The 13,174-nt window shown below is 38.7% G+C and overlaps 1 protein-coding gene across 6 annotated transcripts; it reads left to right on the forward strand.

Annotated features, from left to right (window-relative positions):
- Positions 1-82: 82 nt before the first annotated feature.
- MANSC4 (MANSC domain containing 4) lies at positions 83-12,786 on the forward strand. 6 transcript variants are annotated; one of them, XM_072798564.1, is made up of 7 exons: positions 88-2,845; positions 3,978-4,032; positions 5,701-5,837; positions 7,746-7,940; positions 8,587-8,721; positions 11,350-11,557; positions 11,707-12,786. In XM_072798564.1, the coding sequence occupies exons 4-7, from the start codon at positions 7,937-7,939 to the stop codon at positions 11,723-11,725; spliced, it is 366 nt and encodes a 121-aa protein (XP_072654665.1). In that variant the 5' UTR covers positions 88-2,845; positions 3,978-4,032; positions 5,701-5,837; positions 7,746-7,936; the 3' UTR covers positions 11,726-12,786. The 6 variants fall into 6 exon arrangements, with proteins under 6 accessions (XP_072654663.1, XP_072654665.1, XP_072654666.1 ...); XM_072798565.1 differs by lacking the exon at positions 3,978-4,032 and having other exon boundaries at positions 88-679; positions 2,770-2,845; XM_072798562.1 differs by lacking the exon at positions 7,746-7,940 and having other exon boundaries at positions 83-2,845; positions 3,978-5,837.
- Positions 12,787-13,174: the final 388 nt, after the last annotated feature.

The following is a 13,174-nucleotide window of genomic DNA, read 5'->3' on the forward strand; positions in this document are numbered from 1 at the left end:
TTTTTTTTTTAAAAGATTTGATTTATTTATTCATGAAAAACAGAGAGGTAGAGACTCAGGCAGAGGGAGAAGCAGGCTCCATGCAGGGAGCCCGATGTGGGATCCCAGGACTCCGGGATCACGCCCTGGGCCAAGGCGGCGCTAACCTGCTGAGCCACCCGGGCTGCCCTCTGTTTTTATTATTATGAGTTTCAACTGTCTTCTTGAATGACAAGTCCAGTTGTTAAATGACACCTTCTTCATAAATACACTTCCGCTTTTTTGAAACAAAATACCTCCTCCTACAATGCTGATTAACAGTTTACATTAGGAAGGGGGAAGAGCTAAAAGTCAGAGAAGAAAGTTCTATTTGAAATCTTTTCAGCACCATTTTGGTTAATTTGTGCTTCTCACTATGTAACTTAGCTACCTCGTAGTGAGGTGTTGTCTTCCATTATTTTCTTCATCATGCACCATGAATAAGGAACTGAAATTTTAAGGACATAGAAAAAAATTCTAGTAGATTCTGGCCTCCCTGGGAAAAGTGAAGGAGACCAAGATGGATCCACAACCTGCCTCATTCATCTTTTTTTTTTTTTTTAATTCTGCGAAAAAAAAACTTCTAGCTTTTCACCTTGTTTCACTTGGTTGGCCTTTAAATCATTACTGGTAAAACTCCATTCTCAGCCAACTTCACACGGTAAGGGTGCATTCTAAGACATTCTAAAGGTTTTTAGAGGATGAGTGACCATGAATTTAGCAACCTCTTTGGGCAAGGAAAGTGCCATCTCCAGTATTAGACCTTGAGCTGGGGAATTTTGTGGGGAGGCACACCCTCTATCAAAGAGGCTTGGAGTTGGGATTTATTTGTGCCTCCATCAGCGACAATGCCAGATTCAGTGGGTCAGCCAAGAAGAACAGGCTCTTAGTCTCTTCTCTGTCCTTTTAGAGTCTTTCACCAATGGATGCTTTTGTTTCCAAACGTCACAGATATGCCTCAGACTGGTATTTTCTTGCCTTTTAAAAACAGACCCAAAAAATCACGCTCAAAGAATGATGCACATTAGAAAGGCAAGTCACACATAGTAATATCAGAGTAAGATTAGCTTGGGCAGGGCATCTGGGGTGTTAGTCTGACAATACTGGCCACTGAACCTGTAAGCTTTTTGGCCCTGATAGAGCAATAACGTCATTTAGGACTGGAAGTATCTTAAAAGATCAAATCATTTTTATAACACACAGTAAGCTTTCTGTTCAGCTAGAAATGCAAAGTCAAAGCAATATAAACTCATTTACAAAAGACCTAAAATATTACTTCTAAGCCTCATGAAAATACTGCTTACATATAACTGGTGGTATAATATAAATCTGTCATTGACTGATCAATGAATAATAAAGACTGGCCTTTGTGGTACTATGACTCACTTCAGACACTTTATATTATGATCTTTTTACAAAAAAAACTATAGTAAGGGTCAGATACGGGCTGTTTCTTTAAGAATTTATGGAAAATACACCTTTCCCTGGGAATGAAAAAAAAAATCAAGGTACAAGATGGTTATCACAGTGTTGCCTTTTAATAATAAAAAAATGGAAAATATAATGTATAATAGTAATAGTAGCTTACATTTATTGAATGTTTATTATATGCCAGGCACTGTTGTCAGTGCTTTTCATGGATTACAATATTACTTTTTTATTCTGTTTTACAGCTGAGGAAGCTAAAGTGCAGAGTAAATTTTGGTACTTGTGTGGAATGAAATACTGTAGAGCCATTAACTTTGGATATACATGTACATCTTTCTTTAGAAACCCTGAAAAGGGATGCCTGGGTGGCTCTGCGGTTGAGCACCTTTGCCTTCGGCCCAGGGTGTGATCCTGGAGTCCCAGGGTCGAGTCCCACATCGGGTTCCTGGGGCCTTGGGGCCTGCTTCTCCCTCTGCCTATATCTCTGCCTCTCTCTTTCTGTGTCTCTCATGAATAAATAAATAGTATCTTAAAAAAAAAAAAAAGAAACCCTGAAAAATATAATTTTACACTAAATTTTAAAAAAATGGTTTCTGGAGGGGCACCTGGGTGGCACAGTCGCTTAAGCACCAGACTGTTGGTTTCGGCTCAAGTAGTGATCTCAGGGTCCTGGGTCAAGTCCTGGTGGGTTCCATGCTCAGTGTGGAGTCGGTTTAATGTTCTGTCTCCCCATCTCTCTCTGCCCCTCCCACCTATGCTCTCTCTCTCTTTTTTTAAGATTTTATTTATTTGAGAGAACACAAGTGGGGCGGGGGAGAAGCTGACTGCCCACTGAGCAAGGAACCCCTTGCAACGCTTGATCCCAGGACCCTGGGATCATGACCTGATCTGAAAGTGGACAGTTAACCAACTGAGCCACCCAGTCGCCCCCCTCTCTCTTTAAATAAATAAATCTTTAAAAAACAGTTTCTGGAACAGTATCAATCTATTTATGTAAAATTGTATACATGTGTCTATTTCTCATAGAGATGTTTAAATGATGATAACCAAAGTGTTAAGACTGTAGGATTGTAGTTTTTATTTATTTTTGTACTTTTCTGTGCAGTTTGGGTTTTTAAAGTGAAATACGTATCAATTTAATACAAAACAAAACATTTTAAGAAAAATGTATTTCTTTTTAACAAACAAAACTATTTTCCTTTCATTAAAGCATATGGGTCAATGTAAATGAGTTTAAAATAGCACAGTTGTTTAAAAATGGCTCAGGGGCACCTGGGTGGCTCAGTTCATTCATTGAACATCCAACTCTCGGTTTTGGCTCAGGTCAAGATCTCTGGTAGTGACAGAAGATTGAGCCACCCACCCACCCACCGCCCTTCAAGTCGGGCTCTCAGCTCAGGTGAGAGTCTGTTTTTCCTTTCCCTCTCTCTCTGCCTCTCCCTTCCCTCTGCCCTGCCCCTTGCACACACGTGTGCTCTCTCAAAAAATTAAATCTTTAAAAATATAAATAAAAATGGCTTATATTTAATTCAGATTGAGCATCTTCATGTATTCAAAACTTTCTTTTTTTTGCAGTCTCATGTTAATGTTTTTCAAACATCTTAGGAAATCACCTGGGCTATTTATAAGAATTCTGATTCCTGGGGCACCAGGGTGGCTCAGTTGTTGAGCATCTGTCTTTGGCTTAGGTTGTGATCCCCGGCCTGTGTCTCTGCCTCCCTCTCTGTCTCTCTCATAAATAAATAAAATCTTAAAAAAAAAAAAAAAAAATCTGGTTCCCACACTAGAGCAATTGAATCAGGCTCTTGGAAGAGATAAGAGGTTTTTAAGGTAAAAATCCAGTTTTGAACCCCTCTCAAGAGCACCCAGTTGGAAATAAGTACAATATATCACTGCATTGCAATAGTGTAATGGTTCTGAGTATTTGATAAAATTTATACAAAGGCTATATAGCAATGTTTTACGCACAACTGCTTTCTGGTTTCTGCAACTTCATCTCACATGGACACTTTTTTGAGACTAGATTCTGGGCCACATATCTCAGCCCATTGTGGATTCCTCCCTCTGTCCCTGCAGTCCAGTTTCTATCTCTCCTTTTTAAAATACTTGGCTCCGAGTTCCTGGTTTCCAGACTGAATGTTTATGCAATCACACACACACACACACACACACACACACACACACACACACACAATGTTCTTAAAATTTTAAAGCATGCTTTTATGTCAGAACTTGGAGATTCTTTAAAATGCAACTTTGATCTTTACTTGAACATCATTTGACAGCAAAAGGATTAAGCAACTGTGGATTGCGCCATTATCCCTGCAATATACACGAGAACTTCAAGGAATTATATATCACAGGAAAGAAAATGCATTTAATGGGACTGAAAGACATGGAGGTTAGAAGGTTAGAAAGCAGACTATCTGGTTTATGTCCCCAGGGCATGAACTAATCGAAGTATCTATGGAACCTCATGGAGTACAGGGAGTAATCTTTTGTTCCTCACCTGTCTCATGCTTTGCCATTAGGAAACCTCTCTTCCCTTTCCCCTTGGAACAGATAGAACAGTCTGATTATTTGCAGGTAAGCAACTGAAACTTGCTTTCTATGAGAAGTTCAATAGGATAACGTATTTATCATTTTTAGTGTATATTATGTGGATTACCCAAGGTTAGGAGTTAATCTGTGTTATAATGTTTGTTTAGGAGAAAGTGAAATGTTTTGTTTTTAAAGTTATTCAGCCTCTTGAATATTTTCTTATTAAGTTATATGTTTCTAAAAATCAAAGGATATGTACTAGGCTATTATTACAAAACAGGTAGAGATGAAAAATCAAAGAATATTAACATCTTTGTGTCAAGTAAGTGAATGAATCATTGTGTTAAAGGTATGAAAGAAATACAGATCACAGGATAGAAAAAGCTTCATTTTTTTTTTTTTGAAATGAGCAATATTGCAGAACTTTATGCGGAAAGCTGATTTTCACTCATGCTTGGTATAAAAATGGATACAAAAAAAGCAAGTTTCATGCTTTGAGCTAATTTGTCATCGTGGACATCATCATGGGATATAGAAACTATAATCTTCATAAAAATGAGAAACCATTTTTGCTGCCTTTAGTATCTTTTCAAATATTTCGGCATTGCAATTGAAATTTTGTTAATGTTTAGAAACTTAAAACCATTTCATCATTTCCCTAATACGCATTTCTTAGCAACTAAATCTGCTCCAATCAGAGATACTATGCCATTATGTATATGCTTCACAAGGAAGTATCCTTTATAACTTGCAAACTTGAATATCAAAAAATAGATTAGACAGCCCCCATTTTGAACTTCTTCACAATTTTCAGCTGTAATGCTTTTCATTTACGCTTTTTAAAGAAAGATTGTGGCTGGCCTTTTTTAGGGGGAAAATATGCCTGGCTCCCAGAAATGACTAGGATCCACATATCCACATTCAATGTTTTCAAAATCACTGAAAAATTAAAATTTAATTTTTTTTCATTTTCGGTTTTCATTCACTTTCAAGGTTTTTGTTTTGTTTTGTTAGTAAAAACAAAACATTTAAACCAGTGCACAAACTGGTTTTCTGGTGAACCTGAATACCAGAACTTAAATTCACAGGAAAAAAAAAAAAAGATTGAAAAAAAAAATCTGCAGTCACAGGTTCCTTTAAGACCATACAGCAGTCCCCTTACAAAATCACGTCTTGTTTGTGGTGAAATGGATCCTTACTTTATCTGACGTCAAGTGACTAAATTATTGTTTTCCTCAGAAAGACTCTTGGCTAGGGTTTCCATTTGTCTTTATTTTACTTAGTAAGAGGTGTCTGTGACTATTCACGTTCAGTAAAAGAAGAAAAGCAGAAGAGAGAATCCACGTCTTCAAGAGACTAAGGGACAGAGTATCGAAATGGCCTGGAAAATGTTCAAAATTAACGTCAGAAAGTCAAATGTTCACCTAGGGCTCAGCTGGGAAGAAATAAAAGAAAAATCAATATGCAGTCAAAGAATGGCTTCATTTTTCTAGAAGGTGACCCTCCAGGACAGTCCCTTAGCCAACAGCCTCAAAGTTCCAGAAACTGTCCCAAACCCTGATGGTCAGCTCCGGCATCTATCTGGAACTCAGACTTTTTACTCAATCTTTATACCAGGGAAATGCATGTGGCAGTGGTGGCAACATCCTTGGTACTGCTCCTAAGCATGGCGTGGACCTCAGACTCTCTCTGCTCACCCACCATTTTTTACAGAGACTGTTGGATCCGTCGCTTTCCAGGTCTCTTGATTGACCTGGAGGAGTCTCAGAAGCTGGGAGCTCAGTTCCTGAAATATTACTCTGAAAGCACCGGCCAGAAATGCAGCAGGAGCTGCTGCCTTAGGAAGGATGGTAAGTATTAATGATACGCCCGTGCAAAAATCAGGAGAAACTGGTAAAATGAAGACCTAAGTAAGGAAACCTAGGCAGAGGTTCCAGTGAACGAACAGATGAACAGGACTAGGGAAGATGAGGGAGAGACATGGGGATGGGAGAGAGTGGGAGAGAGATTGAAACTGACTTTACCGTCTGGGTCAGTACTGGCTCAGTTTACAAATCTGGTAATGAATGACCCACAATACCATGAAACCTACAGGTGACAGAAAATCTTCTTTTTTTTTTTTTTTTTTTAAAACTGTTTTTTTTTTTTTAATTTTTATTTATTTATGATAGTCACAGAGAGAGAGAGAGAGGCAGAGACACAGGCAGAGGGAGAAGCAGGCTCCATGCACCGGGAGCCCGACGTGGGATTCGATCCCGGGTCTCCAGGATCGCGCCCTGGGCCAAAGGCAGGCGCCAAACCGCTGCGCCACCCAGGGATCCCGAAAATCTTCTTTTCTTCACTAAAGTGCTAAATAAAAATATTTCCTCAAGGGTTAACTAAATATTTCCATAGCCCGCAAATACGGCATATATGATTTCAAAAATATAGTAATTTCCTTTCCAATGTTCTTTTGGTGATACTGGTATTTCAAATTTTTGAAATGTGCTTGCTTGTGTTGAGCAAATGTGGGTTGCATTGAACAGGAATTTAGACTGTGATTGATGTTTTGAAAGACATAGGTAGATATATATGGCAAATAGCAAGAAGAAAGAAAAGAAATATATATTTTAAATATTCTGATTTTTTTGTCTGAAATCTAGAATCAGAGTTAAACATCATCCATGTAATATGATTAAGGTTTGTAATTAGGAAAACATTTCATTATTGCAGAATTTTCTAGAGACTTCTTTCATTTGTTTTTCATTTTTCCAAGGTTTTAGAGCTACTTGGAAACAGCAAAAGCAACACAACACTTTAAAATGATTCTCTTGATTCTTCCACACTTTCTTTCCATGGTTTGATACGAACTTATTGCCAGTGCCTCCTATCCAAGTATGCATGTAAGATTTCTGGGATGCAGACTGGAGCTACTGGAGGGTGTAAACTGACCACAGTGTGAGAAGCTGTCCCAGGCTAAGCGCTCAAGAGTAATCAGGCACACAAGGGGGGCAATTGATTTATTAGAGGGAAATCTTTTTGAAAAAGTTTCCAATCCAGATTTTCACCTTAGAGATGCTTCTCATAAGCTGTTCCAGAAGCCTTGAGGGAAGATGGGTGAGGGGGGATACTTTCCGGCATTTTCCCATGGCACCAATTTACCTGACTGTCCACTGCAAGGAAAGTTTGTCCTCTGGACTTCCAGAGGACTATAAGCACCAGCAGAATTCCATGATTTTAGAGCCTCTGTAGCTTCCAAATTGTGGTTTTCTTCCTCCAGAAGAAAGGGCACGAACACACGTCTCTGTTTTTTAGATGGAAGCCAGAACTTTAAAAAGTCACAGTTCTGCAATAGTTAACCTGTTCAGAGCTGGAACTCTAAAGTGTACACAAAGAGGTACATTAAAAAAAAATCTTTCAAAACTGTTCTCTACAGCATCAACTGCTTTCTTATACAAAATTTAGATGTCTAAATTTGAATGTTTTTTAGCCCTTTCCCTTGAACCTGACAGCAGTCTTCAGGGAATGCATCTGTAATCTAAAAATGTATGAGTAATATATTATTCATTGACTTCTGCCCTCTTCTTTATTCTACTGGAAAAGTAAGGAATGCAGAACCATGGGATGTCCCAGAAGTAATGGGGGAGATGCAGCACCCCACAGTTAACCTCACACAGAGGCAGCACAGGTCTGGCCAGCAGTAATTCCACAACAGCTGTAGGCATACTCTGAGGTCTGGTAATTGTATGCTATCCCTCTGTAATCTTGTTTTATTAAAGAAGTTGATACCTTTGGCCAGTGGATATTTCCTAGCACATGGTTCCTACTACACTGAAGCCGGAGGAAAATCTGTTTTGCACTTTACGGAGGACAGATTGAAGACTGGCACTCAACAAATCGGACTTCAGGTTTTCCAGAAATAACATGATACATTTTAAGGAGCAAACTTATTTGGTAAAAGGGAGACAGCATGAGTAAGTGATATACCTCTACCCATTAGAATTCCAAATGTTAACATCCTTGTCAGTAGACTCTCTTCCTCTTTAAGTGACACTGAATAAGCTCTTCTTTGGCTGTGCAATTTGCAACATGGGGCTAGTGCTCCCCTACAATCAGGGTCAGGGTAGTGTTCACCTGGCCTGCTGCCTTCCCACCATCTGGGCCTCTCCCAGTAATTGCCGTTTTTGCTTTCCCATTACTGCCTCTTTTGTTACAACATCTGTCACTTTATTTTCGTTATTTCTCTGGTGAACTCCAGTACCTTAGCATTCTGAGAGGGCACTGCAACTAGAAATCTGATATGTACAAATCCCCAGAGGCTTCTGTAGCTAAATGAACTTTTCACAAACATAAAATACTGGGATTGGAAAATGATTCCAGGTAATTCTCTGTGGAATGGAGTATGTGAAAGATTAAAGAAAATCAGTGGATAATTTCTCTTAAAGAGGCATTTTCCACATTCATAGAAACAGTTACTGTAGTTCATAATGTTCTGTAAAATGTCTGAATACAGCCCTGCAATATACTGCTGTTAATCCAATGTTCTTGAAAGAAATCTTACTTAGAACTCATCAAGCTGATAGAAATCAAAACCATCTACAGATGCACTTTTCCTTTCAGTTTCCTGTAACGTGGCTGTCTTCTACCATGATCCTATTCATGACAATGTCAACTGCCTCCACATTCACTGCCCAACATTGGAGAGCTGCATATTAGAGCCTGGAACCAGTGCCATTTTATACAACATAACAGAAGGTAATGATTTATGTATTTTGCACATATTTTGAAGAATGTTGGTAATGTTCTAGTAGAGACATAAAAACCCAGAAACTGGCTGACAATAGCCATGTATGAATCCCTGAATCATCATTTTCCAGTGCCTTCTATCTGGAAAAGTTTCGGGCATCCAGGGCAAACAACCAAAAGTATATTTCCGTTAGTTCAGCAATGATGAGTTCATTGCAGATGATAACAAATCATATGTGATTGAAGAAGAGCTTAAGCATTATCTTTATTCCAGGAGCCCCCAGCAAAAGCCAAAATAGGCATTTCTACTCCAGTGGCTAAAGATGCTACCAGAAATAAAGAAAACGCTTAATGGCAGTTTTGAGGTCAATTGACACCGCATACAAGGATTTGACAAAGATGATGTCAAAGACAATGAAATACACTTACTAAAATACATTGCCATACCAATGGTCCCAAGATAACCAGTATACTTTTAGAAAAATACACATTTAAGTGTTCCTTCCCTATGTATGTAAACTCAAGGTGCAAACTGGTAAATATGAGAGAATGGATTTTTGCCATCAATATACAAACGAGATAAATTTCGTCATCGATTGGTACTTACTGAACATATAATCCTGCAGGCTGTGAGCAGCATTGCAGAAGATGGCAGCCATATCTCTGCCCTCAAGTTACTTACCGTCTAGTTGATATGACCAGTCTCACAATTAGTGTAAAAAGTGTAGGTGAATTTTAAAAATGTGTGATACTGCCTCAAGTACTAACACTCAAAAGAAGAGGAGACTAAAGAAAGCTAAATTCAGAGGCAGCTTCGTGAGAGAGGCCAGGCAGAGGCAAGATAAGGAGTTCTTTATCACATCATGGGAAGGTATGAAAACAGGTCTGGCTACAAATAGGGCACATTTGGGGTTGCAATGAAAATATGGGTAAGATAGAGTAGGCCAGATTACCAAAGGGCTTTGGATAGAGTAGTGTTTTGTTTTGACTTCGTCACCAATAGAGAATCAGCAAAGGTATTTAATGAGAAAATGCCATCATCAAAGTGATGAGTGTGATGGTCTTTAAGAAAATTATATGCAGGATGCAAATTAGAGTATCTAGTCAGGGAGGCATTAGATCTGGAGTAGGGGACCATAACTCCTCCAAAGAGGAGGGATGATTATCAGTACATTGGGAGGTAACTGGATATGACCTTAGCTACTTTTTGGATGAAGGAAAAGAAGTGAGAGGAGTCAAAAATTGTTCCACAGTACAGATATCTTCCAGCATCGGTGATGGAACATTGATGAGGTTACTGAAAGAGATAGAGAAGAGCCAGGCAAAGGATTCTGGCTTTGGGAATGTTCAGTGATGACTTGAGATGTCTAGGCGGGAACCTTCAGTAGAGTATAAGAGAAATGAGACCAGAGACCAAGAAAGAGGAAATTATTTAACTGGTGATGTGGATTTCGGTGCCACTGACGTAGTGGTCAGTTGACGAGGATAATCTTGTATGTGGTGAAGGGGGAGATGCAGAGAAAATTCAGCAGAAGACAAAGGATGAAAGATTGTGGAAAGCACACAACTGGTTAAGACCAAGGAGAAAACCAGCTAAAGAAAGAAAAAGTGAGAAGCAGGCAGGCTGAGGTAAAGTACCAAGAAAGTGTCTGCTCTGGGGAGTCCTGGGAGGACAATTTTAAGGAAAGGATGGCACGGGCAGCTCCGGTGGCCCAGCGGTTTAGCGCCACCTTCAGCTTGGGGTGTGATCCTGGAGACCCAGGATCGAGTCCCACGTCGGGCTCCCTGCATGGAGCCTGCTTCTCCCTCTGCCTGTGTCTCTCTGCCTCTCTCTGTCTGTCATTAATAAATAAATAATTTTTTTTTTTTTAAAAAAAGGAAAGGATGGCAGTATCGGGAATAAAAGTCAAAGCAATGAAACTGATCAGGAAATATGGAAACTACTGATTACCTCAGAAGAATAATTCTGACAGAATAGTGAGGATGGAATAAGATGGCAGAAGGTAAACAACAAAGTAAAGAAAGGGATGTTGGTATGTCTAGAGGGGGAGAGAGAGAGGGAGGGAGAGACAGAAACTGATAGGAGAGATGATTGGAAAGCTGTTGAGGTTTTTTTCCCCCTTTATAGATGAAGCAATATTTGCCAGGTCTGAAGTCAGAGTGAAAGGAGTTCCTTTACAAGAGAGAAAATACCAAAGACAAAGTCAGGATCCTCAGGGAACAGGAAGGGAGGAGACAGAGGCTTTGCTCATGATTTTGAATACAGTTACCCTTCTCAGGCTCAATTTTTAAAAACTTTGTTTGAAAATGCTCTATATCTCAAACGGTTGTTGGTTTGTTTTTTGTTTTTGTTTTTTGTTTTCCAGTTCTTGCACTAACTTGGCTATTGTTACCCAAAAACCCTGGCAGACGCAAAGATTCCTCCACGATGTAGCCAAATTTGTTCATAATGGGAAGCGTTGTCAAAAGTTAAGATAAATTCAAATGTTTCTAAGTCTTTAGGAGGAATGTAATAGAACTTGAACTTAAACTTAGTTCACTAACTCAATGGCAAACGCAAGACTTCTCCAAACTGTGGTTTGAGGTTCTCTCCTTGAAATAAAAAATAAAATGAATGATGCCTTATTTATCTTTCAGGTATAGATCCAGATTTGCTGATTTTTGAACAGTCACCTCCCACATACCTAAATACTCGTTCTTCATCTAGCCCATGGGACAAACTAAGGATTCTAAAAGCTATGAATTTAGATAAACAACAAACCACCATGATAAACCAAATGCTACCGTCAATGGTGCCATCATTAACCACACATCAAGATTTGGTTGTCAACACAAACAATACCAGGTATTCCAAGGAATTAACCACAGGTTCTTGGGCAAGATTCATTTCCCTAAATGACTCCATTACCACAGAGATAAATACGGTGTCACACAGTACTGATTTTATCAACAATCCAGATAACAAGACTGTTTCTCCTTTCTTTGTTCCCATAGACACAAAACTTTTTCATAGGCCTATTCCATCCCGACTCAACAGTAGCAAGCAATTACTAAACAAAACCAAGGGGTCCAACAGCAGAAACCACACATCTGAGAATGAAGACATGACACCTGATGGGACATCTGTGATATCAAAGATATGGCTGGTTCCAGTGGCCCTCTGTACCTCTGTCATCTTTCTTTGCTGTTGTATAATCATCTTGGCATCTGGATGCTGTAGAAAGCAGCAAGGCCAGTATAAACCAGGGCAGAGAAAGTCAGGATCCAGACAAATTAAAAAAATTAACATTCTAAAGGAGAACTTTTAATAGCCAAAGTTACAGGGAGATTGTAAGCTTTTAAGAGTATCATTTTTAGTTTTCTATAGGACAAGGGCAGTGTGTAAAAAAAAAAAAAATTGCACAGGATGCTCACTCCTACCAATCTTTGAAAAAGGCCAATGCTTGATAAACTTAACTTTTTTTTATTACTTCCATTTTCTCGAGCAGTGTACTAAAGATCCAAAATCCTGACCCCTAGTTATTGAGCACTGCAAGAGAGATATGCTTCTATGTGCTGTACATGTCTTCACTCATTGATATAACTTTATGAGTTAGCATATTTTTATTAACCATTATAGTATTATTATATTTTACAGATAAGGAAAATGGGAAGAGAGGCTAAACATCCTGCCTAAAGTCACACAGGTTGTATAGTGAAGCCAGGACTTAATAGGTAATCTGGTTCAAAAGTTCATACTTGAAATCACTATTAGATTAAAGGCCTCCATTTTCCCAAAAAGCATGGAAAAAAGATACAGAGAGGAAAATACTGTAACATCATTTGTCTGTCAAGGTCAAATTATTGTCATGGATGTTAATAAACTCTTTTAGTGGTTTGGACAGAAAAGCATTATTATTAGAGTTACTAACCTATGTGCAAATGCTGTTATAGTTTTAATGTTCAATTGATGAATTCTTCTTAATCCTAAACTATCTTCATTTTTAAAAGCTGACATGCCTTTAAATAACTTTGGTACTGGAATCTGAGTTTTGTGTTGATCTCTGTTGAATAAAGCTTGGGAGTTTTAGTTTACATCCTTCACTTGTATGCATTCTTTTTCCAGGTGCAAATATTACCTGCAGGTATTTCAGCTCTGTCCCAATCTTACACCAGATCTACACAGCCCCCTCAAAGTGCAGGCACTTTAATTCAAGTCTCCAATGATTTGAAACTTTAGGCCCTTAATCTAATACTTGAAACCCTTTTGAAATGTGAGAATAGATATTAAAAGATAGCTAATAAGCATGAAGAATAGATAAGAAAAAAATACTATTACAGGAGTAATAAAATAGTACTGTTTTCTCTTATGTTAAATTATCCAGTGGATTAAGAGGTGTTTGTTTCTTTCCCTTGGGTGGTGGGGGGGGGGGGGGCGTGCGGAGTCGATGTCTGTAAAGAAATATACAAAATCTCTATCAGT

The sequence above is a fragment of the Canis lupus genome, chromosome 25 (genome assembly GCF_048164855.1).
Source record: "Canis lupus baileyi chromosome 25, mCanLup2.hap1, whole genome shotgun sequence".
Taxonomy (NCBI): domain Eukaryota; kingdom Metazoa; phylum Chordata; class Mammalia; order Carnivora; family Canidae; genus Canis; species Canis lupus.